The 27,680-nt window shown below is 34.3% G+C and overlaps 1 protein-coding gene across 2 annotated transcripts in view; it reads left to right on the top strand.

Annotated features, from left to right (window-relative positions):
* Positions 1-27,680, top strand: part of STAG1 (STAG1 cohesin complex component) — a 434,186-nt gene that overhangs the window by 273,974 nt on the left and 132,532 nt on the right. For both annotated transcript variants that reach the window (XM_057545017.1, XM_057545018.1), the window contains exons 8-9: positions 10,497-10,648; positions 12,875-12,948. In XM_057545017.1, coding sequence (XP_057401000.1) covers positions 10,497-10,648; positions 12,875-12,948 — 226 coding nt within the window. The remainder of the gene's footprint in view (positions 1-10,496; positions 10,649-12,874; positions 12,949-27,680) is intronic.

Here is a 27,680-nt window from a genome sequence, read left to right as displayed (position 1 = left end):
AAATTCTATTTATTAAATTCAGTAGGTATTTTATAACTCTTAACCAGACTGAATATTTCTGGTTGCTATGGTTAGAACCTCACAATTTTAGGTCAATCTGGCATCATCAAAGAGCAGACTATAATCTCTCTTCCTTAATTTCTTTATATTTTATTTTCCTTTTATTCATTAAAGAAATTTTTACTTTCTCATTGCTTTGTATTTTCACCAGTGCATTTTTTTTTTAACTTTAATACCTTTGTGTTTCTCGTTGCTCCTCTAGATATAGCACTCTTTTTTCACCTTTCTAGAATTTGTATGTAGTAGACTTTTGGTGTTCTCATGAGATTAATGCCCAATAATTGACCAAATTTGTGAGTGCCACTATATCATATAACTGTACACATAAAATACAGTAAACTTTTTAAATGTAATTACTCTTTCAAATGTAAATATAGGTATCTAGAGTAATGTTTTACGTTTTCTAGTTACAGAAGTATCATTTTCTTAGATTTATCTCTTTTCTATCATCAGGTATGAAAATTAGTTTTCTTTTGGGGGCTAGTTTTTGTAAAGAAATTATGATTTTTAAAATCATTTTATAATCATGTCTTTTATGTATCAACTTGGTGACCTTGGACAAGTTACTTAACTTTGGTGCCTCACTTTCCTCATCTGTATAGTATTGCTACTAATAGTCCCATTTTATAGGAGTGCTGTGAGGCTTAAATGAAATAATTTGTGTTAAATGTTTCACATATACAAGTTATTCAGTAAGTGTCTGATGTTATAACTGTGATAGAATGACAGAGCTTGCTTGGTTTGGCTCTAAAGAGGACAGAGAAATTGAGAAAATTTCTTGTAGATGTTTCATTAATACTTCCATGTTGTATGTTTAAACATTTTCTGTACATATAAAATTACATATACAACTTACAAAGAATTCAGAAAAGGAGAAAAGTACAAAAATAAAAATTAGCCATAATCATACCATTTCTTAATTTTGTCATGACATGTTGGTGTTTCCTTTTATGTGAGGATTTTTTATTTTATTTTTAAACAAATAATAGAATGTTATAATCAATTTTGTGGGGTACATTTTCTGTACTTTTAATTTTTTATGATTATGTTTGATAAGGCTGCGTTGTTTTCTAAAATCTATATGTCCTTTAAGTTATTTAACTTTTCTGCCATTATTTGGATCCTTTGTCTTTTGTTGAATCCCCTATCTCTGGCTTGCCTGTTTTTTTTGTTTTTTTTTGTTTTAATTTATTCTCTCCTTTTTGGATAGCATGTTTTTTGATAGCTTCTTGAGAAAAAGAGTATTGGAAAAGTATATATTTGAGATTTTACATGCCTGAAAAATTATTATATTCTTACATTTAATTGAACCAATGTAGAACTTATTGAAAATTTTCTTCAGAATTTTTCCTCTTGTTTCCAGTATTGCTGTTGAGAAGTCCAATCCTGTTTCAAAGTTCTGATTCTGATCCTGTTTCTTGTCTTAGGAAGCTTTATGTTCTTTTTGTTCCTGATTTTCTGAAATATCATGGTGATATACCCTAATGTGTGTATATAATTTCCCATTCATTATGCTGGGCACTCTTTATAGAATACATATTACTTGGATGTTAATCTGTTGAATCAATCCTGAGTTTCTTGTTATTTCTCTTTTAGCTTCCATTCCTTAGTCTTTTTGTTCACTTTTCTTGTATTTCTTCAACTTTATTGAGCTTAATTTTCATTATCATTTTAAATATTCTAAGAGTTATTTTGCATTCTCCAAGTCTTTTTTTTTTTAACATTGTTTCATGGATGTAACATTTTCTTTTATCTCTCTTTGACAACGTTAATTATTACTCTGAAGTTTTTTTTGACACCCTACTCTGACGTCTTTTCCAATTCTCTGCTTTTATCAGTGTCTTTCATGTTGGAAACGTTACTTAAGTATCTGTTCATTGGCTTTCTAGTCATTGCTGACAATGAGACACTGAAGAGCTGATTGCCAGTGGGGGTGGGGGGTGGCATGGGTGTGTGTGTGTGTGTTGTGTTTGACAGGGAGGGGCAATGGCTCTGGCCTCTTTGGTGAGCATCACTGTAGGGTGGTCCTGTGGCCACATACCGTTTTCACTGTGGACCCTAAACTCTTGGTATTGCTAATTATTTTTCCCTGGGGAAGTTTAGCTTCTTTGCAGAAGGATCTTTCAATCTCCTTAAGTCTGTTTGCTGTCCACCATTTGGGAGTTACACAGGGTGAAGGAGCACCCAGGGCACTCTGCACTTCACCTATATCCCTCCTCTGTGTCTGATGAGTCCAAATCTCTGCTTTATATTCTTCAGGGAATAAACTTCCTGGACTTCCAAGATGAGTGTATGTTGGGGGAATTGCCTGACTGCCTAGGTTCGAGTGGAGATTTAATTATTTACTATACAAACTTTGAAATAATGCTCCTATTTTCAGACCTTATTTCACTGCATCTTCTGTGGACACCAATACTTCTCCAATTCCTTAATGCTTTTGGGTTCTACAGAGCAAAATTGTTTTTCTTTTTGTATTTCTTTAGATATGGTTGTCAAGCTTTTTCAACCATTTGGTTTGATTTGCATGCTTCATCCATCTGCTTTCCATATACATATATTGATACATTGTGGTTTGGGGGTGCAGGTAATTTTCTGGATTTATTGAAGATGAAAATTGTTTTCTCGTTATTTTGGTTGGGTTTTTAAGAGACAGGGATTGATTAAATGTTTATTATTTGGAAAGTGGAAGTTTGTTGTAAGACTTTTTGTTTTTTTAAATAAGTTTTTTAAAACTAAAGAAGGAACATAATTGCAATGGAATACTACTCAGCCATAAAAAATAATGAAGTAATGCCATTTGCAGCAACATGGGTAGACCTAGAGATTATCATACTAAGTGAAGTAAGTCAGAAAGACAAAGGCCATATGATATCATTTATATGTGGAATCTAAAATATGATACAAATGAACTTATTTACAAAACAGAAGTAGACTCAGACATAGAAAACAAATTTATGGTTACCAAAGGGGAAAGGGGGTGGGGGGGATAAATTAAGAGTTTGGAATTTGCAGATACCAACTACTATATATAAAACAGATAACAGTGTTGAACTGTATAGCACAGGGAACTATATTCAATGTCCTGTAATAAACCATTATGAAAAAAATATGTATATATGTATAACTGAATCACTTTGCTGTACACCAGAAACTCACACAACATTGTAAGTCAACTATACTTCAATTTAAAAAAAAAAAAAGGAATATAATCATACCTCTCTTTAAAATTTAGTTTTGTCCCATTATCATATATATTTCCAGGGTTTATAGTAATAGTTTTCAAAAGTATAGTAGGTATCACTAAATATAAAGGCAGCTTTTTAGTTTTCATTTTTATGTTGAAGAACACATAAATGCAAATTGTTGAATAGTAAATAAAAGGGCCAGTGTCCATAATCTTAATTTTAACCATCCCATTTGCCAATAATCTCTTTTGTTCCAGTTTTTGTCTTATATGTTCCCAGCTCCAACATTGTTTTTCTTCTATTGGGGCTTTAAATTCTTTGATACTCTGTTTTTTAGTGTTCTTGATGTCCTCACTGCCTCCACTTTCCTAGCTTAGATTCTGTTATCCAGACTTATTATAATCATGTCCTTCTCATGAAGGACCCTCAACATCCTTGCCCTCCATTATACCCCCTAGGAAAACCTCATATTACTACCTGTTCCATACCTACATAAGTGGAGCTGAAAGTGGCTATAGAACAACACATAGTTATAATGGCTGGGCATTTTACATTTTTCTCTCAAGTGGACCTTTAGTGCTGCCTAGCAATCCTTTTACAGTATTCTATGCCATGGATATTCCTACTTTCTTATAAGATTATTTCACACCTTCTCAAACCTGTAGCATCTGCTATCCTCTTTTCTTCACAATTAGCTGATTATCTTGCTAGCTTTATAGAGACAGAAGAGAATCCTTCAGTGATTAAACCTACTTATCTAGGTGCATCAGTACACATATACTCTGCTTTTTCTCTTATTACAGTGCTATCTATCTAAGGTTAGTCCTTGCCCTTGTGCAGTGGATCCAATTCCTGTTCACCGCCTCAAGAACTTTACTCTTCAGGGTGTTTTTTCTCTTTGTCCTGCTTCAATTCCCCCATTCCCTTTATCATTATATTAATATGCTATAACAGCCTTTATTTTTTAGAAACACTCTGTATCAGTTAGGGCTCTTCAGAAACACAGAACCATCAGGAGATATACTTAGTTACTTGCTTTCTTATTTGCATACATACATACACACACAAAGATATATATATTTGGGGAGAGGAAGATTTATTTTAGTGAATGGCTCACATAGTTTGGGAGCTGGCAATTTTAAAATCTGTAGGGCAGGCCAGCAGGCTAGAAACTTAGGCAGGAAACTTGTACAGTCTTGAGGCAGAAATTGCTTTTCTAGGAAACGTCGGTTTTTGCTCTTAAGGCATTCAGCTGATTGGATGAGGCCACCACATTATTGAAGGTAGTCTCCTTTACTTACAGATGTTAATCTTATCTACAAAATACCTTCACAGTAACACCTGGATTAGTGCTTGATTAAATAACTAGATACTGTAGCCTAGCCAAGTTGACACATAAGACTGACCATCACACCCTCCCTTGTTTCCACATGCTCCTTAGCTACAGTCTTATTTTTCTCCTTTTCTTTATAGCAAATCTCAAAGAATTATTTCTATTTACTGTCTCTACTCACTCTCTTCTTATTCTCTTTAAACCCACTCCAGTCAGGTTTCTATCTACCTGTTCACTGCCTTTGCTCTTATTGAGGCCAGCAGTTACCTTCTTAGTGTCAGAAAGCACTGGGCAGCTCCATTGTCATCTTTCTCTCTTGAAAGACATAACTACTTCTTCCTTCTTGAAGCACTGTTTTGGTGGATTGTAGAAAGGTAAACTGTAAATACTGAATTATCTCAGACTCAATCTAAAGACCTTTTTATCTTTTCTATCTTTATTCACTCCTCAGTGAATAAAGTGAAAACCAATTCCATGTTTTTATTATTTCTATTAAAAAATAATGGTGGTGAAATCACAGCAAGATCTTTTTGACCCACCTCCTAGAGTAATGGAAATAAAAAGAAAAATAAACAAATGGGGCCTAATGAAACTTGAAAGCTTTTGCACAGCAAAGGAAACTATAAACAAAATGAAAAGACAACCCTCAGAATGGGAGAAAATACTTGCAAACGAGTGAACAGACAAAGGATTAATCTCCAAAATATATAAACAGCTCATGCAGCTCAGTATTAAAAAACAGACAACCTGGGACTTCCCTGGTGGCGCAGTGTTTAAGAATCCATCTGCCAATGCAGGGAACAGAGGTTCAAGCCCTGGTCCGGGAAGATCCCACATGCCTTTGAGCAACTAAGCCCGTGTGCCACAACTACTGAGCCTGCAAGCCACAACTACTGAGCCCGCGTGCCACAACTACTGAAGCCTGCACGCCTAGAGCCCGTGCTCCGCAACAAGAGAAGCCACTGCAATAAGAAGCCTATGCGCCACAACTAGAGAAAGCCTGCGTGCAACAAGGAAGACCCAACACTGCCAAAAAAAAAAACAAGAAAAACAACCCAATCAAAAAATGGGCTGAAGACCTAAATAGACATCTCTCCAAAGAAGACATACACATGGCCAAGAGGCACATGAAAAGCTGCTCAACATCACTAATTACTAGAGAAATGCAAATCAAAACTACAATGAGGTATCACCTCACACCAGTTAGAATGGGCATCATCAGAAAATCTATAAACAACAAATGCTGGAGAGGGTGTGGAGAAAAGGGAACCCTCTTGCACTGTTGGTGGGAATATAAATTGATACAGCCACTATGGAGAACTGTATGGAGGTTCCTTAAAAACCTAAAAATAGAATTACCATATGACCTAGCAATCCCACTACTGAGCATATACCCAGAGAAAACCATAATTCAAAAAGACACATGCACCCCAGTGTTCATTGCAGCACTATTTACAATAGCCAGGTCATGGAAGTAACCTAAATGCCCATCAACAGACGAATGGATAAAGAAGTTGTGGTACATATATACAATGGAATATTGCTCAGCCATAAAAATGAACGAAATTGGGTCATTTGTAGAGACGTGGATGGACCTAGAGACTGTCATACAGAGTGAAGTAAGTCAGAAGGAGCAAAACAAATATCGTATATTAACGCATATATGTGGAATCTAGAAAAATGGTACAGATGAACCGGTTTGCAAGGCAGAAATAGAGACACAGATGTAGAGAACAAACAAATGGACACCAAGGGGGGAAAGTTGGGGGGCAGTGGGATGAATTGGGAGATTGGGATTTACATATATACACTAATATGTATAAAATAGATAACTAATAAGAACCTGCTGTATAAAAATAAATAAATAAAATAAATTTAAAAAAATAATGATGGTGAGAGAGTAATGCTGTCATATGATTTAAAATTCCAGATTTAAAAATGTTATATGGTGAAATGTCAGTGTTCTACCCATGGCTCTCAGCCATCAAATTCCCTTCTCTGAATGCAACCAAAGTTGCCTGTTTCTTGTATATCTTTCCAAAGATTTTATGAATATGATAGCACATACATATTCAGTGAGAGGCAGTATGGTATAGTGGTTACAAACTTAGACTATGGAGCATGACAGCTGTAATCAAATTCTATCTCTGCCAGTTACTGGCTGTGTAATTGCCAAGTCTCTTAGCCAATCTGTACCTCAGTTTTCTCTTATGTATAAAAGAAATAATTATAGTACTTAACTTGATAGAGTTGTGAGGTATAAATGAATAAGTGTGTGTGGAGAGCTTAGAAGAGTGACTGGCACATAATAATAAATAATGCATTCCTTCTTCATGCGTAAATGATATTATAATATACACAGTGACAGGCATCTTGCCTTTTTTTCCCACCAAGAAGTATATTGGCAGACTTTTCTTTACAGCATATAAATCATGCCTCATTTTTTTCTAGTGGCTGAATAGTCATCCATTGAATCGATATGCTATCCAGTTTAATGGCTCTAAAAACCAATATTTTTATGATGATGTATATCTATTAACCATCTCCGCTTAGATAACTAATAAGCACAAGACGTTCTAATTACCCTTGCCTTTCCTATTTCTCTCATTTCCTGTATTATCATATTCTTTTAGCTCTACCTTGAAAATATATTTCAGATCTAACTTTCTCTCCACCTACTGCTACCACTTCAATCCAAGCTAGCATTGCTTTACTGAGTTGCTCAAGGCCAAAAACTTGAGAATCATTATTGTAAACTTTTGGCAAAATATGTTCAGTTCTCTTTCAGTGTTCTTCTATTTGGTCTCCCTTCTTCCACTTTTACTCTTCTATAGTCTGTTCACATAGCATTTAAAAATATAAATCAGACTATTTCTCACCCACACCAAAATTTCCAGTGGGTCTTATCTCATTTAGATTTAATTCTTGAGTCCTAACTAGATCCTAGTAAAACTCTTACAGCCTGGCCTTTTGATTTCCTCCTCAACCTTGTCTCCTGCTTCTGCCTATTTCTGTGCTTCAGCCACACTAAGTACCTTGCTCTTTTATGAGTCCCCTCTCATAACAGTTTACCTCATAACCTTTGCACTTTTTATTCCCTCTCCTTGGGACACTTTCTGTCATATAATCATGCTCATTGCCTCATGCATGCTTAAATATGAGCTCTTCAGAGAGGCCTAGCCACCCCGTTTGCTCTCTGTCCTCTTTACCATACTTTACTTTTTTTAACCATATTTTTTTTTCTTTAACTGATATATTTTTTCATTTGTATATTATCTATTGATATATTATTTTCTCCTCACTAGAATATAAAAATCATGGAAGCAGATACTCTGTCTCATTCACTTTTGTGCTTCTAGTACGCAAAACAGTGCTCGGTACTTATGGATTGGTAAATGAATGAGGAAGCACTAATTAAGTGTTTTTTGAACTCTCTGTGGTGAAAGACTAGTTTTAAAATTATGATCTTAGTGTCATTTTATTACTAGATTCAGTAGACATAAGATTATTCTGTCAGATTGTTATTTCTAAAAACTTACTTTCAGATTTATACTTTTGATGAACTGGTAACAAGCCATTTGTGGTCAGCACATATTTGCAGAACACATTCTTAGTAGCACAGCAGTAGAACAAGTTTGCCATTCTGTAGCCAACAGTTAAAATGTGAAGGCTAAATTAAGTATTCTCCTTGGTAGACAAAGAGAAGGCACTTCAAAGCCCACATCACAGAAACCAGGCTGAATTACTGGATTTATAAAATTCTGTTAGTAATACCAGTAAAACTTAATTAGTGCTCACTCTGTGCAGGAATGAGTTTTTTTCAGTGGACTCAATAATCCCTATCACAATCCCCATGTTGTATCTATATTGTTAAGTTAGAAGTCTCTCTTCAATAGCTGTTTATTTGCTTATATGTTAGTATGTAAAGTGAAAATTTCAGTGAAGTTTAAATTTTACAGGTTCATAAACATCTCAGTAAATACTGCGCTATCACATCTAATATGTTTCTGAAAATGTATTGATCATTTTGCATTTTTTTTGTTTTAGTATGTTGATATATTTTGTTGTTTATATATACCTAGGATGGGAGGAGGGTCATTACACAATGAGATTACACAATGGGATCTGGGTTCCCAAGGAGATATATAGCTGAAGACAAAAAATGATTAAGTTCAAGAAAATTTGTATTTCAGCTTCCGCTGGTGAATTCCAGCCAGGGTTGGTGTTAATTTTAATGTTTTCCAACTCCTTGATCTTCAAGTCATTTTATTTTAGAGATCTAGAAGTATAAACTGAATTAAGGTCCATTTGGGTATGACTTTGTATGCTTAGGACAAGCTCTGTTAAACTGTTATCTGTTATCCCTGACTTGGGCAATTTGAATACACCAGATCCCTTCTGCCTTTGAGCTATTCTCCTTTTTTATACAGATTAATTTTAGAAGTACTTTTAACCTTCAGAGGTATTCTACTGACAATGTGTAAAATGCTGTAAAATCACTAGCCTATATTTTGAAACACAAGAAGATTTCTCAATTTATTATATTTAGATGCTGTATCTCAGGAAAAGGGAAACATTTTCATTTAAATGCATTTCTAACTACTCACTAACTTAAATACATTTTGTTTTTAGGATTTTTGTCTTATATTTTGGTTTGAGGGCAGTAGCAATCGCTAGTAACATGGATTTGACCAAAATGTAGATAGAGTTTCCGAATAACAAATTGTGTGTGTGTGTGTGTGTGTGTGTAGATAGATAGATATAGTTACACTATTATGTATACATGTTTATATGTGTAATTAAAGGGAAATTTTAGAAGTTTTAAAAGAAATGCATGCTCATCTTTAGTTATGTATATGTTTGCAGATGTTTAGATTGGTTCTTCCAAAACACTCATTAATAACTGAACATTCGTATTTGCAGATAAATAAACTAAATGAAAAAAAAGTGAGATCATTTTACCATCACAAACTTTTATTCCTTTACCAGAATTCCCTATACACTTATCATCTCAATGATGAAAATAAATATAAATAGACAAAAGGTTAAGGTCTGTGTCATACCTGTTCCTCAGAGGACTTGAAAGAGAAGTTTGATAATATTTAATTAGATTTACAAATACAAGTGAGTGTTTAAAAATATGTTAACACTGTGACTGGGGAAACAGATCAGCAATTCACAGAATATATTTTTAATGAATTTAATGACTTTGGTAGGTTCAGTCTATTTTTCAGGGATTAGAGGTTATGCCATTCATTGAGGTGAGGAACACAGGGAAAGGACCATCTTTGGGAGTAAAAGTCATGAATTGATTGTAAGCAAATAAGACACCTTTGACGCATCTAAGTAAAGGTATTAAGGAAGCAATTGTATACACAGAATTGGTGGCCAGAAGAAAGGTCTAAAAGGTTTGGTTAGTATGCTCTTACTTAGGTTGTGTATGTTTGAAGGTGAGGGAAAGGGGTTGTTGAAGAGACTACATAAATCCTTCCTGCTGATAATTAGGATGGGTCCGTTTTGGGTTTTTTGGAGTTGTTTTTTTTTTTTTGGCCGCACCGAGCAGCTTTTGGGATCTTAGTTCCCTGACCTGGGATTGAACCCAGGGCCACGGCAGTGAAAGCACCAAGTCTTAATCACTGGACCACCAGGGAACTCCCAGGATGAGTCTGTTTTTCAGTGGGAATGTTAATGAGCCAAGCATATAGGGACACTGAGGCAGAGAAAATTGTCACAGACTAAAATGGTGACTTTATTTCTATAAAATAAGTTTTCGTCTTTCTTATTTAAATTATGCCTAGATTGTAAAACGTAGAAGTTGACTAGTTTCCTTCCATCATCCATTTCTGTTATAAATTTGTAATCTTATGGATGAAATTCTGATTCACAGGTGAATACTATAATCTTACTTTATTTCATAGCCATGAAGCTCATGACTGCTCTGGTGAATGTTGCCTTAAACCTCAGTATTCATCAGGATAATACACAGAGACAATATGAGGCTGAGAGAAATAAAATGATTGGGAAGAGAGCCAACGAAAGGTTGGAGTTACTACTTCAGAAACGCAAAGAGGTAAGGTTCACAGTAACTGTGATTCTTATGTTCTGTAAATGTGTAGTAAATATATCATATGTGTTTTTATTCTCTCTAAAAAGGTTTGTGTGTATTTTTAAAAGTTGTTTTTTAAAGTTAGATTATTTGATCTCAGAGTTTTCAAATGAAATTGGAATTTGCTTCCAGCCAGTGATTGATTATCTGAGTGCTGTCTGAGGGCAGAAGAGAAACACAGAACAACCCTACTTTAGAAAGAAGGTGGTCTGGGAATTAGATAACTCAAAAAGATTATCAAGCTGTGGGCCCAGAAAGCACAGTAAATACTAACATCAGAACTAGGGGCCAGCAAAGATGCATTGCAGGAGAAAGCCAAAGACTATGTATTAGTAGATGTATGAGACATTTCTGTGAATAATAAGATTGGTTCCAATTTTACAGTGAAATTTTCATATACATGTGTTGAAAGAGATTTTAAACTGGATTTTTAGTAGGCAACATTTTTATTCATCCAATCAGAAATTAAATTTTAGATGTACAGTGTTAGTCTGTATTTTAACTTGAAGAAAGAATAATATCTCAGTGCTCTAAATATATTGCTGTCAACAAATGATGGGTTATAACAGGCAGCAGGAAGCAACAAACTTATGATTAAATTATGGTCTGTGCTATATTGGAGTTCTAGGGCTGCTGTAGCATATACCACAAACTGATTTTTCTTTTTTTTTTTTAATTATTATTTTTTTTAATTTTATTTATTTTTGGCTGCATTGGGTCTTCATTGCTGCACGCGGGCTTTATCTAGTTGCGGAGAGCGGGGATTCTCATTGCAGTGGCTTTTCTTGTTGTGAAGCATGTGCTCTAGGCGCACCGGCTTTAGTAGTTGTGACACATGGGCTTAGTTGCTCCACGGCATGTGGGATCTTCCCAGACCAGGGCTCGAATCCGTGTCCCCTGCATTGGCAGGCGGATTCTTAACCACTGCGCCACCAGGGAAGTCCCTGATTTTTCTTTAGAATAGAAATTTATTGTCTCACAGTTGTATAGGCTAGAACTGGCAGATAACTCTAATCTTCACATGGCCTTCTCACTGTGTGTGTGTCTCTAAATTTCTCCATTATAAAAAGGAGACAGTCATATTTGATTTGGGGCCCATCCTACTCCAGTATGTACCCATCTTAACTAATTACACTGCTACAACCCTATTTCCAAATAAGGTTTGAGGTTCTGGGAGTTAAGACTTCAGCATATGAAGTTTTGAGGAACACAGTACAACTCATAGCACATTCTATACTAGAAATAATTGTAAGTTTTGGAACTGTACTTTAGTAAGAACTGCTAACCAAACTGTATCTCTTATAAACTATTTAATTTTTTATATAATAAATGCAGCAAAAGTAGAACTTACAGTAAGTTTCAGTAATTTGAATGATTTACTATAAAAGTATTCCCAAAGTTATTTCAGTAAAACCCAAAACAAAGCATATAGCAAAAGAGAAAGTCTGAAGGAATTTTATTGTCACATTTGTATATGCAGTAAAAGCAAATGTTTCACTGCAGAACAAATTAAAATAAAAACTATCATCTTGAATGTGATTTTGTATCAGTGCTTTTGTTCCTTTTGAGTAGTAAACTCAAACTTTAATTCCGATGTGTAGTATTGCCTGAAATTTATTTATATTTTTTCTATAGTATTTTATTTTGTTGCTGCATTTCACCACTAATGGCTAGTGTCCTTGCTATCTTCTACTGTTCCTCCTATATTGGGAATTTGACCAATGCTCAGTTTGGTGCTAATCAGACACAGAGTAATATTTGGATACTTTAGGTGGAATAGGAACTTTCTTACACAGTGGCAAATATGATAATTAAGGATGATCTGTTACCAAGAAATGTAAAACCAAGCAGGGGACCTGGTTTGGACAGGAGAGGTAAAGAAATTGAGGCCTATTCCCAAAGCAGATGATATTTTGTGGTAGTAATCTGGTCACACTTAGCCACACCACTCCTTTTTAGTTATTGTGTAATACATGTTGAGACAGAAAGAGGTTTTAAGCCAATGTAGAAAAGCTATAGAAATAATGAAAGAATACTGGTAATTTCGGACATCTGTTGCACAATACATGAGAAAAAGATTGAAAATTACCCAGAATGAGAATAATCAGGAATTTAAAACAATTGGAACTCTTTATTGCAAATAAAATGATCAATATTTTAATTTATATTTTTATTTATTTTTCATTTCAGCTACAAGAAAATCAGGATGAAATCGAAAATATGATGAACTCTATTTTTAAGGGTATATTTGTTCATAGATACCGGTAAGGGATTTTAAAAATCATTTAGAACATTTTTAACTTAAATAATTTATTGCTTCTTTGTAGTCCTAGGCAATAAAAATATAAACTTTCTAATTATTTGTTTTGTTAGCTGGAAAACAGCTTTGGGTATAAAAGCTAAATAAATGTACTATTAACTGTGGTCAAAACTGTACCACCACCATCATTGCCACACTCTTCCAGATTCAGAACGTATACTGTTAGAGACATCCTATGTACTTGAATTTGTACTGATGTAATATTAATAAGATATCATTAAGTTAATGTGGCCTTAATAAGATTTGATTGTCTTCATATTTGAAAATATTAAATTCCCTGCTTCCTGCCCTTTTGTACTCATCTTGTTATATGATCAAATTAACCAACAGTGTTTTAAAAATGTGTCGGTGAAGATGGGAGAAATGAGTATGGGAGAGGGCACGCCCTCTGCAGATAATGCAGCATCTTTATAACATCACTCTTCTTTACCTTCAACTATACACAAGAAAATAGGATCAAAGTATTTCTGAAGTATTTTTGTCATGCCCCATTGCAAGTTTAATTTGTCTTTCTGTGAAACGTGTGACCTATTAAAATACTACATGAGCGTATTTCATGGGGAATTAATGAATCATATACATACGCTTGTTGCCTTCTATTAATTAGGCGTGATTTGATATGTTTAAGCAGATAGACACAGATAATAGGTGCACTGTTTTTAGACACATTTGAGACTTTAATTGGCCAGTTAGTTTTAAAAGTTAATTAAAACAGGGAAATTATTTTTTTAAAAGAAAAATTTGTAACTTTGATAATTTACCTTAAAACATTTTGTTTTAACTGAAAATGTAAAACTCTTTTGAAATAGAACCAAGGCTTTTACTTTGAGTATGAATTCTCTGAATGGAGTATCACATCCTCTTTCTGACATAAACCATGCGTGTAATGAATTATCGACAAATTTATTTTCAAAAAAGCAAAAATTTCCATATACCTGCCTTGCAGTCTTTTTTTAAATTACAGCTTTATAGACGTATAATTAACATAAAATAAACAGCACATTGAAGTGCATGATTTGATGAGTTTTCACACACACACACAACACACACACTCCTACCTGTAAAACTACCACAGGCAAGATAATGAATATATCCATTATCCTCAAAAGTGTTCTCCTACCACTTTGTAATTCCTCCTTTGCTGCCACTCTCCCCCTTCCCCATCCTTAAGCAATCAATGATCTCCTTCTTAACTGATTTGTTTACATTTTCTAGAATTTTATAGAAATGGAATTTACATTTTGTACTCCTGATTTTTGTTCGTGTCTTGGTCTGGCTTCTTTCACTAATAAAATTAAGGTCTTTCATCCTTAAGACTTAACTGTAAGTTTTTTATAGATTAACTTTATCTGGTTGAGGAAGTTTCCTATCCCTAGTTTTCTGAGACTTTGTTAGGAATGGATATTGAATTTTGTCAAATACTTCTCTCCATCTTTTGAGATCATTATGTAGTTTTTCTTTTTTAAGAGTGTTAATGTGGTGAATTAAATTGGTTGATTTTTTAAACGTTAACTCAACCTGAACTCCTTGGGATAAAACCCACACACATAATCATGATATATTCTTTTTCTTCATTTAAATCTTTTTATTGCTATTAAGTCATTTTTTTTGAAGTATAGATGATTTACAATGCCCTGTTAGTTTCGGGTATACAGCAAAATGATTCAGATATATGTATAGATATATGTATAGATATATAGATATATGCAGTAAGTCCCCTACATACAAATGAGTTCCATTCCGAGAGTGTGTTCATAAGTCGAATTTGTTAAGTCCAACAAAGTTAGCCTAGGTACCCAGCTAACACAATTGGTTATGCAGTACAGTACTATACTGCAATAGGTTTATAATACTTTTCACACAAATAATGCATAAAAATCAAACACACGCAAACAATAAAACATTTTTCATCTTACAGTACAGTACCTTGAAAAGTACAGTAGTATAGTACAATAGGTGGCATACAGAGGCTGGCATCAAGTGAACAGGGAAGAAGAGTTACTGACTGGAGGAGGGAGAGGAGGTGGGAGATGGTGGAACTGAAGGATCATCAGCAACAGGTGATGGAGGGCAAGCTGCAGTTTCACTCATGCCCGACATTGATGGCACAGGTTCTGGTTCCTTGCTGGATTCAGTTCTGTCTACCCTCTTGAAAAAATGATCCAGTGATGTCTGGGTAGTAGCTCTTTTTTTCTCGTCATAGATGACATGGTAGCACTGGATTGCATCCTGAATGGCTGCTATAACCTTTGTGTACTGTTCCACATTCGGGTCCTGTGCCTCAAAAACTAACAGTGCCTCCTCAACTAAAGAAAATCCCCTTGCCATTTCCTGCATCATAAATCTCTTCAGTTCTTCAGTAACTTGTTCTTCCTCTTGTCTCTCTTTGTCTTTGCTCTGGACCTCCAATTCTTGGTGCCTCTTAGCAGTACCAGCTCCATCACTGCTGCTTTTACACTTGCTTCCGGACATCCTGGGCTTGAAATAAAGATACTGTACTACTATATACATTACTGTACAGTAAAGTACACAAAAGCACAACCACTTGAAGAGGATGCATACACATCACAGTGTACGTCAGACACGTGAACTAACTTACATGATTAGACATGCGAACGCATGTTCGCGTCTTTGAAAGTTGTCAACTTGAAGGTTCGTGTGTAGGGGACTTACTGTATATGAATGTATATCAATTTTTTTCAGATTCTTTACCCTTGTAGGTTATTAAAAAATATTGAGTATACTTCCCTGTGCTATACATTAGGTCCTTCTTGGTTATCTATTACATTTTATACACAGTAATGTGTATATGTTAATCCCATCCTCCTAATTTATCTCCTCCCTGCCCATCGCTTTTGGTAACCAAAACTTTGTTTTCTGTGTCGGTCACTCTACTTCTGTTTTGTAAGTAAGTTCATTTATATCTTTTTTTTTAATTGATTCTTCCAATATTGTAAAAATGACTCTACTACACAAGGCAATCTACAGATTCAAAGCAATCCCTATCAAATTACCAATGGCATTTCTCACAGAACTAGAACAAAAAAATTTTTAGTTTGTATGGAAACACAAAAGACCCCAAACAGTCAAAGCAATCCTGAGAAAGAAAATCGGACCTGGAGGAATAAGGTTCCCTGATTTCAAACTATACTACAAAGCTACAGTCGTCAAAACAGTATGGTATTGCACAAAAACAGAAAAAAGATCAATGGAACAGGATAGAAAGCCCAGAAATAAACCCATGCACCTATAATCAATTAATCTACAACAAAGGATGCAAGAATATACAATGAAGAAAAGACAGTCTCTTCAAGAAGTGGTGCCGGGGGCTTCCCTGGTGGCACAGTGGTTAAGACTCCATGCTCCCAATGCAGGGGGCCCAGGCTTGATCCCTGGTCAGGGAACTAGATCCCACATGCATGCCGTGACTAAGAGTTTGCATGCCACAACTAAGGAGCCCGTGAAATGTGACTAAGACCTGGCGCAACCAAATGAATAAACAAAATAAATTTATATAAAAGAATGAATCATTTAAAAAAAAACGAAGTGGTGCTGGATAAACTGGACAGCTACATGTAAAAGAATGAAATTAGAACATTCTCTAACACCATATACAAAACTAAACTCAAATGGATTAAAGACCTAAATGTAAGACCAGATACTATAAAACTCCAGGAGGAAAATATAGGCAGAACACTCTTTGACATAATTCGCAGCAAGATTGTTTTAGATCTGTCTCCTAGAATCATGGAAATAAAAACAAGTACTTTTTAAATGAGACCTAATTAAACTTAAAAGCTTTTGCACAGCAAAGGAAATAATAAACAAAATGAAAAGACAACCTACAGAATGGGAGAATATATTTACAAACAGTGCACCACCAAGGGATTAATCTCCAAAATATACAAACAGGTCATACAGCTCAATAAAACAAACAAACAAACAAAATACCCAATGGAAAAAAATGGGCAGAAGACCTACATAGACATTTTTCCGAAGAAGACATACAGATGACAACAGGCACAAGAAAAGATGCTCAACATCATAGTTATTAGAGAAATGCAAATCAAAACTACAATGAGGTATCACCACACTCCAGTCAGAATGGCCATGATCAAAATGTCTACAAATAATAAATGCTGGAGAGGGTGTGGAGAAAAAGGAACCCTCCTAAACTGTTGGTGAGAATGTAAATTGGTGCAGCCACTATGGAGAACACCATGGAGGTTCCTTAAAAAACTAAACATAAAGTTACCATATGATCCTGGAATCCCACTCCTGGGCATATATTCAGAGGAAACTATAATTTAAAAAGATACATGCACCCCAGTGTTCATAGCAGCACTATTTACAATAGCCAAGACATGGAAGCAGCCTAAATGTCCATCAACAGATAGATGGAAGATACAAATGAAGTTAATTATAAAACAAATAGACCCACAGACATAGAAAACAAACTTATGGTTACCAAAGGGGGACGGAGGGGGAGAGAAATTAGGAGGTTGGGATTAACATATAAACACTACTATATATAAAATAGATAACCAATGAGGACCTACTGCATAGCACAGGGACCTATACTCAATATTTCGTAATAACTTACAAGGGTAAAGAATCTGAAAAAAATGCATATGTGTGTGTGTGTGTGTGTGTGTATATAGCTGAATTATTATGCTGTATACCTGAAACTAACACAACATTGTAAATAAACTATACTTCAATGTTTAAAAGATAAATTAAAAAAATTTTTTTAATTAAAAAAAAAATTGATTCTTCCAATCCAAGAACATGGTATATCTTTCCATCTGTGTTGTCTTCATTTTCTTTTTGCCAGTGTCTTATAGTTTTCAGAGTACAGGTCTTTTGCCTCCTTTTGTAGGTTTATTCCTAGGTATTTTATTCTTTTTGATGCGATAATAAACGGGATTGTTTCTTTAATTTCTCTTTCTGATGTTTTGTTGCTAGTGTATAGAAATGCAACAGATATCTGTATGTTTTGTATCCAGGAACTTTACCAAATTCATCGATGAGGACTAATAGTTTTCTGGTAGCATCTTTAGGATTTTCTATGTATAGCATCATGTCATGTGCAAACAGTTACAGTTTTACATCTTCTTTTCCAATTTGGATTACTTTTATTTCCTTTTCTTCTCTGATTACCTTGGCTAGGACTTCTGAAGCTATGTTGAATAAAAGTAGCGGGAGTGGCATTCTTGTCTTCTTCTTGAACTTTGAGGAAATGCTTTCAGTTTTTCACCGTTGAGTATGATGTTAGCTGTGGGTTTGTCATATATGGCCTTTATTATGTAGAGGTGTGTTGCCTCTATGCCCACCTTCTAAAGAGTTTTTATCATAAATGGATATTGAATTTTATCAGAAGCTTTTCTGCATCTATTGAGATGATCATATAGTTTTTATTCTTCAATTTGTTAATGTGTCTCACATTGATTGATTTGAGGATATTGAAAAATCCTTGCATCTCTGGGATAAATCCCACTTGATCATGGTGTATGATCCTCTTAATGTATTGTTGGATTCAGATTGCTAGTATTTTGTTGAGGATTTTTGCATCTATGTTCATCAGTGATATTGGCCTGTAATTTTCTTTTTGTGTGATATTTTTGTCTGTTTTTGGTATCAGGGTGATGTAGCTTCATAGAATGAGCTCGGAAGTGTTCCTTCTCTGCAATTTTTTGAAATAGTTTCAGAAGGATAGGTGTTAACTCCTCTCTAAATATTTGATAGAATTTGCCTGTGAAGCTATCTGGCCTGGACTTTTGTTTGATGGGAGTTTTTAAATCACAGATTCATTTCAGTGTTTGTAATTGGTCTGTTCCTATTTTCTGTTCCTGGTTCAGGCTTGGGAGATTGTACCTTTCTAAGAATTTGTCCCATTCTTCTAGGTTATCTATTTTTTTGGCATAGAGTTGCTTGTAGTAGTCTCTTACGGTTCTGTGTATTTTTTTGGTGTCATTTGTCACTTCTCCTTTTTAATTTCTAATTTTGTTGATTTGGGCCCTCTCTTTTTTTTCTTGATGAGTCTGTCTAAAGGTTTATCAGTTTTGTTTATCTTTAAAGAGAACCAGCTTTTAGTTTCATTGATCTTGTCTATTGTTTTCTTCATTTCTATTTCATTTATTTCTACTCTAATCTTTATGATTTCTTTCCTTCTACTAACTTTGGGTTTTGTTTTTTCTTCTTCCTCTAGTTGCTTTAGGTGTAAATTTAGGTTGTCTATTTGAGATTGTTCTTGTTTCCTGAGGTAAGTTTGTATTGCTATAAACTTCCCTCTTAGAACTGCTTTTCCTGTGTCCCATAAGTTTTGGATCGTTGTGTTTTTGTTTTCATTTGTCTCTGGGTAATTTTTGATTTCCTGTTTGATGTCTTCAGTGAACCATTGGTTGTTCAGTAGAATATTGTTCAGCCTCCACATGTTTGTGTTTTTTACAGTTTTTTTCTTGAAGTTGGTTTCTAGCCTCATAGCGTTGTGGTCGGAAATGATGCTTGATCTGATTTCAGTTTTCTTAAATTTACCAAAGCTTGCTTTGTGACCCTGCATGTGATCTGTCCTGGAGTATGTTCCACGTACACTTGAAAAGAATGTGTATTCTGTTGCTTTCAGATGGAATGCTCTCTGAATATCAATTAAGTCCATCTGAGGTGTCATTTAAGGCCTGTGTTTCTTTATTGATTTTCTTTCTGGATGATCAGTCCTTTGGTGTAAGTCAGGTGTTAAAGTCCCCAAATATTATTTGGTTACAGTCAGTTTCTCCTTTCGCATCTGTTATCATTTGCCTTATATATTTAGGTGCTCCTATGTTGGGTGTATATATATTTACAATTGTTATATCTTCTTCTTGGATTGATCCTTTGATCATCATGTAGTGTCCCTCTTCGTATCTTGTTACAGTCTTTATTTTAAAGTCTATTTTGTCTGATATGAGTATTGCTACTCCACCTTTCTTCTGATTTCCATTTGTGTGGAATAACTTTTTCCATCCCCTTACTTTCAGTCTGTATGTGTCTCTAGATCTGAAGTGAGTCTCTTTGAAGGCAGCATACATATGGGTCCTGTTTTTTGCATCCATTCAGCCAGTCTGTGTCTTTTGGTTAGAGCATTTAATCAATTTACATTTAAGGTAATTATCAATGTGTATGTTCTTATTGCCATTTTGTTAATTCTTTTGGATTTGTTTTTGTAGGTCTTTTTTTCTCCTTTCTTTTTTTGTTCTCTTCCCTTGTGACTTGATGACTGTCTTTAGTGTTATGTTTGGATTCCTTTTTCTTTTTTGTGTGTATATCACATGTTTTGGTTTGTGGTTACCATGAGGTTTTTGTATAGCAGTCTATATATATGTTTTTGTTTTAAGTTGTTGATATCTTAATTTCAAATGCATTTTAGATACCCTGCATTTGTACTCTCCTCCCCTCACAATAACTGTTTTTGATCTTATATTTTATATCTAATATTTTTATGTATCCCTTAACTGTTGTTGTTGTTTTTGGATACAAATGATTTTATTACTTTTGTCTTTTAACCTCCCTACCAGCTTTGTATATGGATGATTTCCTACCTCTATTATATGTTTCTCTTTACCAGTGAGCTTTTCAATTTTCTCCTTTTCTTGTTTCTAGTTGTGGCCTTTTTTTTCAGCCTAGTTCCTTTAGCATTTGTTGTAAAGCTAGTTTGGTGGTGCTAAATTCCTCTGGCATTTGCATGTCTGTAAAGCTTTTGATTTGTCCATCAGATCTGAACAGGAGCCTTGCTGGTAGAGTATTCTTGGTTATAGGTTTTTCTCTTTTATCACTTTAAGTAATATTGTGCCCCCTCCCTTCTGGCCTGCAGAGTTTCTGCTGGAAAAACAGCTGGTAGCCTTATCATAGTTCCCTTGTATTTAATTTGTTGCTTTTCTCTTGTTGCTTTTAATACTCTCTCTTTATCTTTACCTTTGTTAATTGAGTACAGTGTGTCTAGGTGTGTTCCTCTGTGGGTTAATCCTGTATGGGACTCTCTCTACTTCCTGGACTTGGGTGACTGTTTTCTTTCCTAGGTTAGCAAAGTTTCCAGCTATTATCTCTTCAAATATTTTCTCAGGCTCTTTCTCTCTCTTTTCCTTCTGGGACCCCTATAATGTGAATATTAGCGTGCTTGAGTTCTCTTAAACGTCCTCATTTCATTTCATTCTCTTTTCTTTTTTCTATTCCATGACAGTGATTTTCACTACTCTGTCTTCCAGCTCACTGATACATTCTTCTGCCTCATTTAGTCTGCTATTGATTCCTTCTATTGTGTTTTTCATTTCAGTTATTGTATTCTTCAATTCTGTTTGGTTCTTCTTTATATTTTCTAATTCTTTGTTAAAAACTTCTAATTTCTCGCTCCATGCATCCATTCTCGTTGCAGTACCTTTTATCATCTTTACAATCATTACTCTGAACTCTTCCTCAGGTACATTGCCTGACTCCACGTCACTTAGTTGTTATTCTGTAGTTTTGTCTTGTTCCTTCATCTGAAACATATTCCTCTGTCATCTCATTTTGTCTAAATTGCTATTTGTATTTTTATGTGTGTGGTAAGTTGGTTACATTTCTCGACCTTGTTGAAGTGCCCCTCTGTAGGATACATCCTATGCTTCCCAGCGGTGCACTCCCCTCTCATAATCCAAGGACCAGGGGCTAGCTGGTCCCAGGGTAATGTCTGGCCTGCATTTCCAAATTCAGTCTGCAAGCTGTGTGACTGTAGTTTTCTTGTTTCTGGTGTCTGCCCCTTGGTGGGTGAGACTGGTCTAGAGGCTTGTGCAGGCTTCCTAGTGGGAGGGGTAGAGCTGGGTTTTGGCCCTCTGATGGTCAGGGCCTTGTCTAGAGGCCTGTCTTTAGGTGGATGTTGGCTCAGGAAGTCTTAGGAATCCTGTCTGGTGATGGGTGGGGATGTGTCCCCATCCAGTTAGTTTTTTGGCCTGAGGCATCCCAGCACTGGAGTCTATAAGCTATTGGATGGGGCCAGCTCTTGTGCTGATGCCCCAAGCCAGATGTTAGCCTCCCCAAGCATTCATGCAAATGAATACTCCCTGATATGTCTATCACCAGTGTCTATGTCCCCAGGGTGAGCTACAGCTGCCCCCCCACCTCCACAGGAGACCCTCCAAGACCAGCAGGTAGGTCTGGCCCAGGCTCCTATCAAATTACTGCTTTTGCCCTTTGCCCCAGTGCACGTGAGATTTTGTATGCACCCTTTAAGAGTGAAGTCTTTATTTTACCCAATCCTGTGGACCTCGTGTAATCAAGCCCTCCTGGCCTTCAAAGCCAAATGCTCTGGGGGCTTCTCTTCCCAGTGCTGGACCCCTAACCTAGACAGCCTGATGTGGGGCTCATAACTCTCACTCCTGTGGGAGAACCTTTACAATACAATTATTCTCTAGTATGTGAGTTGCCCACCCAGGTATGGGATTTGTTTATATTGTGAGTCTGCCCCTCCTGCTGGTCTTATTGTGGTTCCTTCTTTATGTCTTTTGTTGTACAAAATCTTTTCTGGTAAGTTGCAGTCTTCAGTGATGTAAGTTTCATCTTACAACAATCAATGATGATTGTTCTGAAAATTATTGTGATTTTGGTGTGCTCGTGAGAGGAGGTGAGTTTAGCATCTTTCTACTCCTCCATCTTGGCCACTCCTCTCTCTATTATTCTTTCTTTTATCTTGTTGGATGTCATTTGCTGAAATTTCCCTAAGAATTTTTGTATCTGTGTTTAAGAGGGATATATATCTATAACTCTTTTATTTTACTGAGTGTCTCTGACTGCTTTTGGTACCAACGTGATGCTGGCTTTGTAGAATGAGTTGTGATGTATTCTCTCCTTTTTAATTTTCTGGAACAGTTGAATAAAATTGGTATTATTTCTTCCTCTGATAGGAATTAAACCATTGGGTCCTAGAGTTTTCTTTGTAAGGATGTTTTAAGTTACAAATTAAATTTCTTTAGTAGATATAAGACTGTTCAGTTTGTCTTACAAAATAATGATAGATTCATCTAAGTTGTTGAAGTATATTCAAGAAATATCAGCATAAAGTTGTTCATAGTATTGGTGGTTTCATCTCTCACATATCAGTCTGTCTAGAGCTAATCAACTATATTTATTTTTTCTTAGAAAATGAGATTTTGGTTAATTGTACTTCTCTATTTCTCTGTTTTCTGTTTCACTTGATTACTGTTCTTCTCCATATTATTTTCCTTCTTCTGCTTTCTTTGGGTTTCCTTCCTCTGCCCTTTAGTTTCTCAAGGGGGAAATGGAGAAATAAATTTCTTTCTTAGCTGTGCCATAGCTGTAACCCCTAAATTTGGATATGTTGTGTTTCCATTTTCATTTAGTTCAAAATACTTTCTAATTTCCATCTGGACTTGTTTCTTTGAGTCATGGATTATTTAGAAGTTTGGTATATATTTGCAAATATGTCAAAACTTTCTGTTATTGTCTCCTAACTTAAATTCATTTTAGTCAGAGAACATACTTTATGTGACTTGAATGCTTTTAAGTTTATTGACATTTGTTTTATGGCCCACAGTATGTTCTATCTTGATAAATTTTTCATTTGCATAGGAAAAGAGTATGTATCATGGTTTTGTTTTTATGTCAATTAGGTCAAACTTGGTTGATGGTTATTGTTGACGTCTTTTCTATCCGTACTGATTGTCTGTCTTTTTATTCTAACAATTATCAAGAGGGATTTTATAAGAGTACTTTTTGTATTCTTGATACAGGTGCATTATCACATAAATGATTTTCATATTTTTCCCCAGCCTTTGGCTTTCCTTTCATTTTCTTAATGATACCTTTTGAAGAACAAGTTTTCAATTTGAATGCAGTAACATCAATTTTTCTTCTATGGTCATGCTTTTGATGTCATATCTGTGAACATTTTTCCTAACCCAAACTGTTCTTCTGTGTTTTATTCTAGAAGTTTACATTTAATCATTTAAGTTAATTTATATGAATGATTTTTTAAGTTAATTTTTGTTTATGGTGCGATATAAGGATATAAGGACACTTTTTGCATATAGATATTCATTTTTACAAGCACTATTGGTGAAAGGCTGTTCTTCAGCTGAATTGCTTTGGCACTTTTCTTGGGAATCAAATGACCATGAATGCAAAGTTTTTTTTCTGGATTTTCTAATTTGTCCTTAAACCCTTACCAGCTGTATTGATTACAGTACTTTTAAGGTGTTTTGTAAAAGCTTTGTTGAGATGTAATTGACATATAACATATGTAAGTTTAAGGTGTACAACAAGATCCTTTGAAACACATAATATATTGTGAAATGATTATCACAATAAGGTTAGTTAATACCTCCATCATCTCAAGTAATTACCTTTTTTTATTTAGGTGGTGATAACATTTAAGAATTACTCCCTTAGCAACTTTCAACTGTGTACTACAGTATTGTTAACTGTAATCACCATGGTGTACATTAGGTCCCTAGAACCTATTTATCTTATAACTAGAAGTTTGTACTCTTTGACCAACATCTCCCCAGTTTCCCCCTACCCCAGCATCTGGTGACCACCTTTCTACTCTCTATTTCTATTAGTTTAGCTTTTTTAGAGTCTATGTATAAGTGGGAGCATACAGTATTTTTCCTTTAGAGTAAGTTTTTAAAATTAGGTAGTGTTATGTCCTTTTACTTTGTTTTTCAAAATTGTTATGACTAATAGATTCTTTACATTTCTATATAAATTCTATAATCAGATTGTCAATTTTTTCACAAAAGCTTGCTAGAATTTTGATAGAGAATATAATGAATCAGTACACCAATTTGGAGAGAATTTCCTTCCTCATTATATTGAATTTTGTATTCTGTGAATATAGATTGTATCTCCATTTATTTAGATATTCTTTAGTTTCTCTTAGCAATTTTTATTATTTTCAGTGTACGTCTTCTACTACTTTTGTTAAATTTATTTTGTTTTCATTTTTATTTTGTTATAAATGGAATTGTGTCCTTAATTTTTGTTCTAGACTCTTCCTTATTAATATGTAAAATATAATTCTTTTATTACTGCAAAATTATAAAATACTTTCATTAGTTCTGTAGTTTGGGGGTTTTGTTTTTGTAGATTCTTTAGAATTTTCTACATAAAGGATCATGCCATTTGTGAACAAAGGCACTTTTAATTTTTTTTATTGGCCTATTGTACTGAATAGAATCTCCAGTACAATATTGAGTAAAACTGGTGAGAGAGGACAGCTTTACTTTTATTCCTGATCTTAATGGGACAATAATTAGTCTTTAAAATTAAGTATAATGTCATTAGCTGTAAGTTTTTTATGTCGATACCCTTTAGTAGGATGAGGAGATTCCCTTCTAACCTGGTTTTGTTAGGTGTTTCTATTGTGATTGATTGTTTGATTTCATTTTTTCTGTTTCAGTTGAGATAAAAATACAGGCTTTTTTATTGATATAAGGTATTATATTCATTCATTTTCAGATATTAGACCAATCTTGCAATCTGGGAAAATTCCACACAGTCGTGGTATATAATGTTTTTTCTATGCTACTGGATTTAGTTTGCTAATATTTTGTTAGGGATTTTTGTGTCTACTTTCATAAGGGGTATTAATATGCTTAGTAGCCTCAGAGAACTGGAAAATGTTCCCTCCTGCTCTATTTTCTGAAAGAGTTTATGGAAGATTGGTTTTTTTGGTTTTGTTTTGTTTTATTAATTTGATAGAATTCACCATGGAAGTCCTTTAAGCCTAGGTTTTCCTTTGTGTGAGGATTTTCATTTACTAATTAAACTTCTTATTATAGATCTATCCAAATTTTCTATTCCTTGTTGATTCATTATGGTAATTTGTCTCAGACAATACTTTATTTCATGCATATTGCACATTTGATTGTATAATGTTATTTATGATATTTCTTTATAATCATTTTTATTTCTGTAGTAAGTCTCCTTATTTATTCTTGATTTTGTAATTTGTATCTTCTCTCTTTTTTGTGTTGGTCAGTCAGCCTAGCTAAAGGTTTATCAGTTATATTGATCTTTTCAGAGAATAAACTTTTGCTTTCATTGACTTTATGTATTTTTTTATTTCATTGATTTTTGCTTCAACCTTAATATTTCCTTCCATGTGATTGCTTTAGTTTTAATTTACTTATCTTCTTTTAGTTTCCTAAGGTAGATTGTTGATTTGTATAGCCTTCTTCCTTTCTTATCTGGCATGCTAAGCTATAAATTTCCCTCAAAGTACCGCTTTAGTGACATACCATGACATTTTATACAACAAATATGTTGTATTTTAAATTTTATTCACAACTAAATATTTCCTTATTTTACTTGTGATTTCTTCTTTGACTCATGGGTTGTTAAGTTTTCTTGTTTAATTTCGAAATATTTGGAGGTTTTCCAAATTAATTTCTCTTCTTAATTTCTAGTTTAATTGCATTGTTGTTAGTAAACACACTTTCAGGTATTGATATTTGAATCATTTTATACTTTATGGACCTTGTTTTTTTCTTAATCAGTTGGATTATCCAAAAAAAAATACTACATGTGCATATAAAAAGAATATATTCTGCTGTTTTGTTACATCTTCCTGTAGACCTTTTTATCATTATGAAATGTCCTTTTTTAGTATGACTTTTTTTCTTTTTTTGTCTCAAAGACTTCTTTGCCTGATAATAATATACCTCTAGTTCTTTTATGGTTACTTTTTGTATGATGTATCTTTTATCATCCTTTCACTGTTGTGTGTCTTTGAATATGAAATATATCTCTTATAGACAGCCTAGAGTTGGATCTTGTGTTTTTATCCATTGAACAATCTGTTATTTTCTTTATGGTTGCTACAGAAACTACATCCCATTAGCATGACTAAGTGTAGCATCTTTGCTCCAGTATAGCCCCATTTTCTTGTTCTTCCTTTGTACTATTATTGTCAAATATCTTTTATCTCTATCTGGTATTATCCCAACATTACCATTTTAACTATTATCAGTATATACAATCTTATGATTTTCAATGAAATTAAACAAAGAAGTATTCATGCTATCTTCTCTTTTTACCCTGTTGTTAACATTTCCAGCATTCTTCATTTTCTTCTGTGAATTTGAGTTACTGTATAGAGTTATTTCCTTTCAGTTTGAAGGACTTTCTTTACAGTTTCTTATAAGGCAAGTGTCCTAGCAGTCTTTGTTTATCTGGAAATGTCATTATTTCATCTTCCATATTTGAAAGATAGTTTTGCTGGATATAGAATTCTTGGTGAACAGTTTTATTTTCCTTTAACACTTTAAATGCCTCTCTACCACCTACTAGACTTCATTGTCTCTGAGTAAAAAATTAGTTGTTAATCTTGCTGTTCCCCTGTACATTATGAGTCACTTTTTTTGTAGCTTTTATTTTCTTTTCTTCTTTTTTTTCCCCATTTTTCTTTGGCTTTCAACAGTTTGCTTATGTGTTTAGATATGGACCTCTTTGTGTTTATCCTACTAAGATTTTGTTGACCTTTTTGGATCTGTAGATTCATGTTTTTCATCAAATTTCATAAGCTTTTAGCCATTGATTCTTCAAGTATTTTTTACCCATATCTCTTTGTTTGGACTCCTTTCACACATATACTGGTATACATGATATTGTTTCCTAGGCTTTTGGAGCTTACATGCATGTGTGCTCTCT

This window comes from Balaenoptera acutorostrata, chromosome 4 (genome assembly GCF_949987535.1).
Source record: "Balaenoptera acutorostrata chromosome 4, mBalAcu1.1, whole genome shotgun sequence".
Lineage (NCBI taxonomy): Eukaryota > Metazoa > Chordata > Mammalia > Artiodactyla > Balaenopteridae > Balaenoptera > Balaenoptera acutorostrata.
The sequence above is the reverse complement of the archived record's forward strand: the minus strand, read 5'-3'. Positions and strand labels throughout refer to the sequence as shown.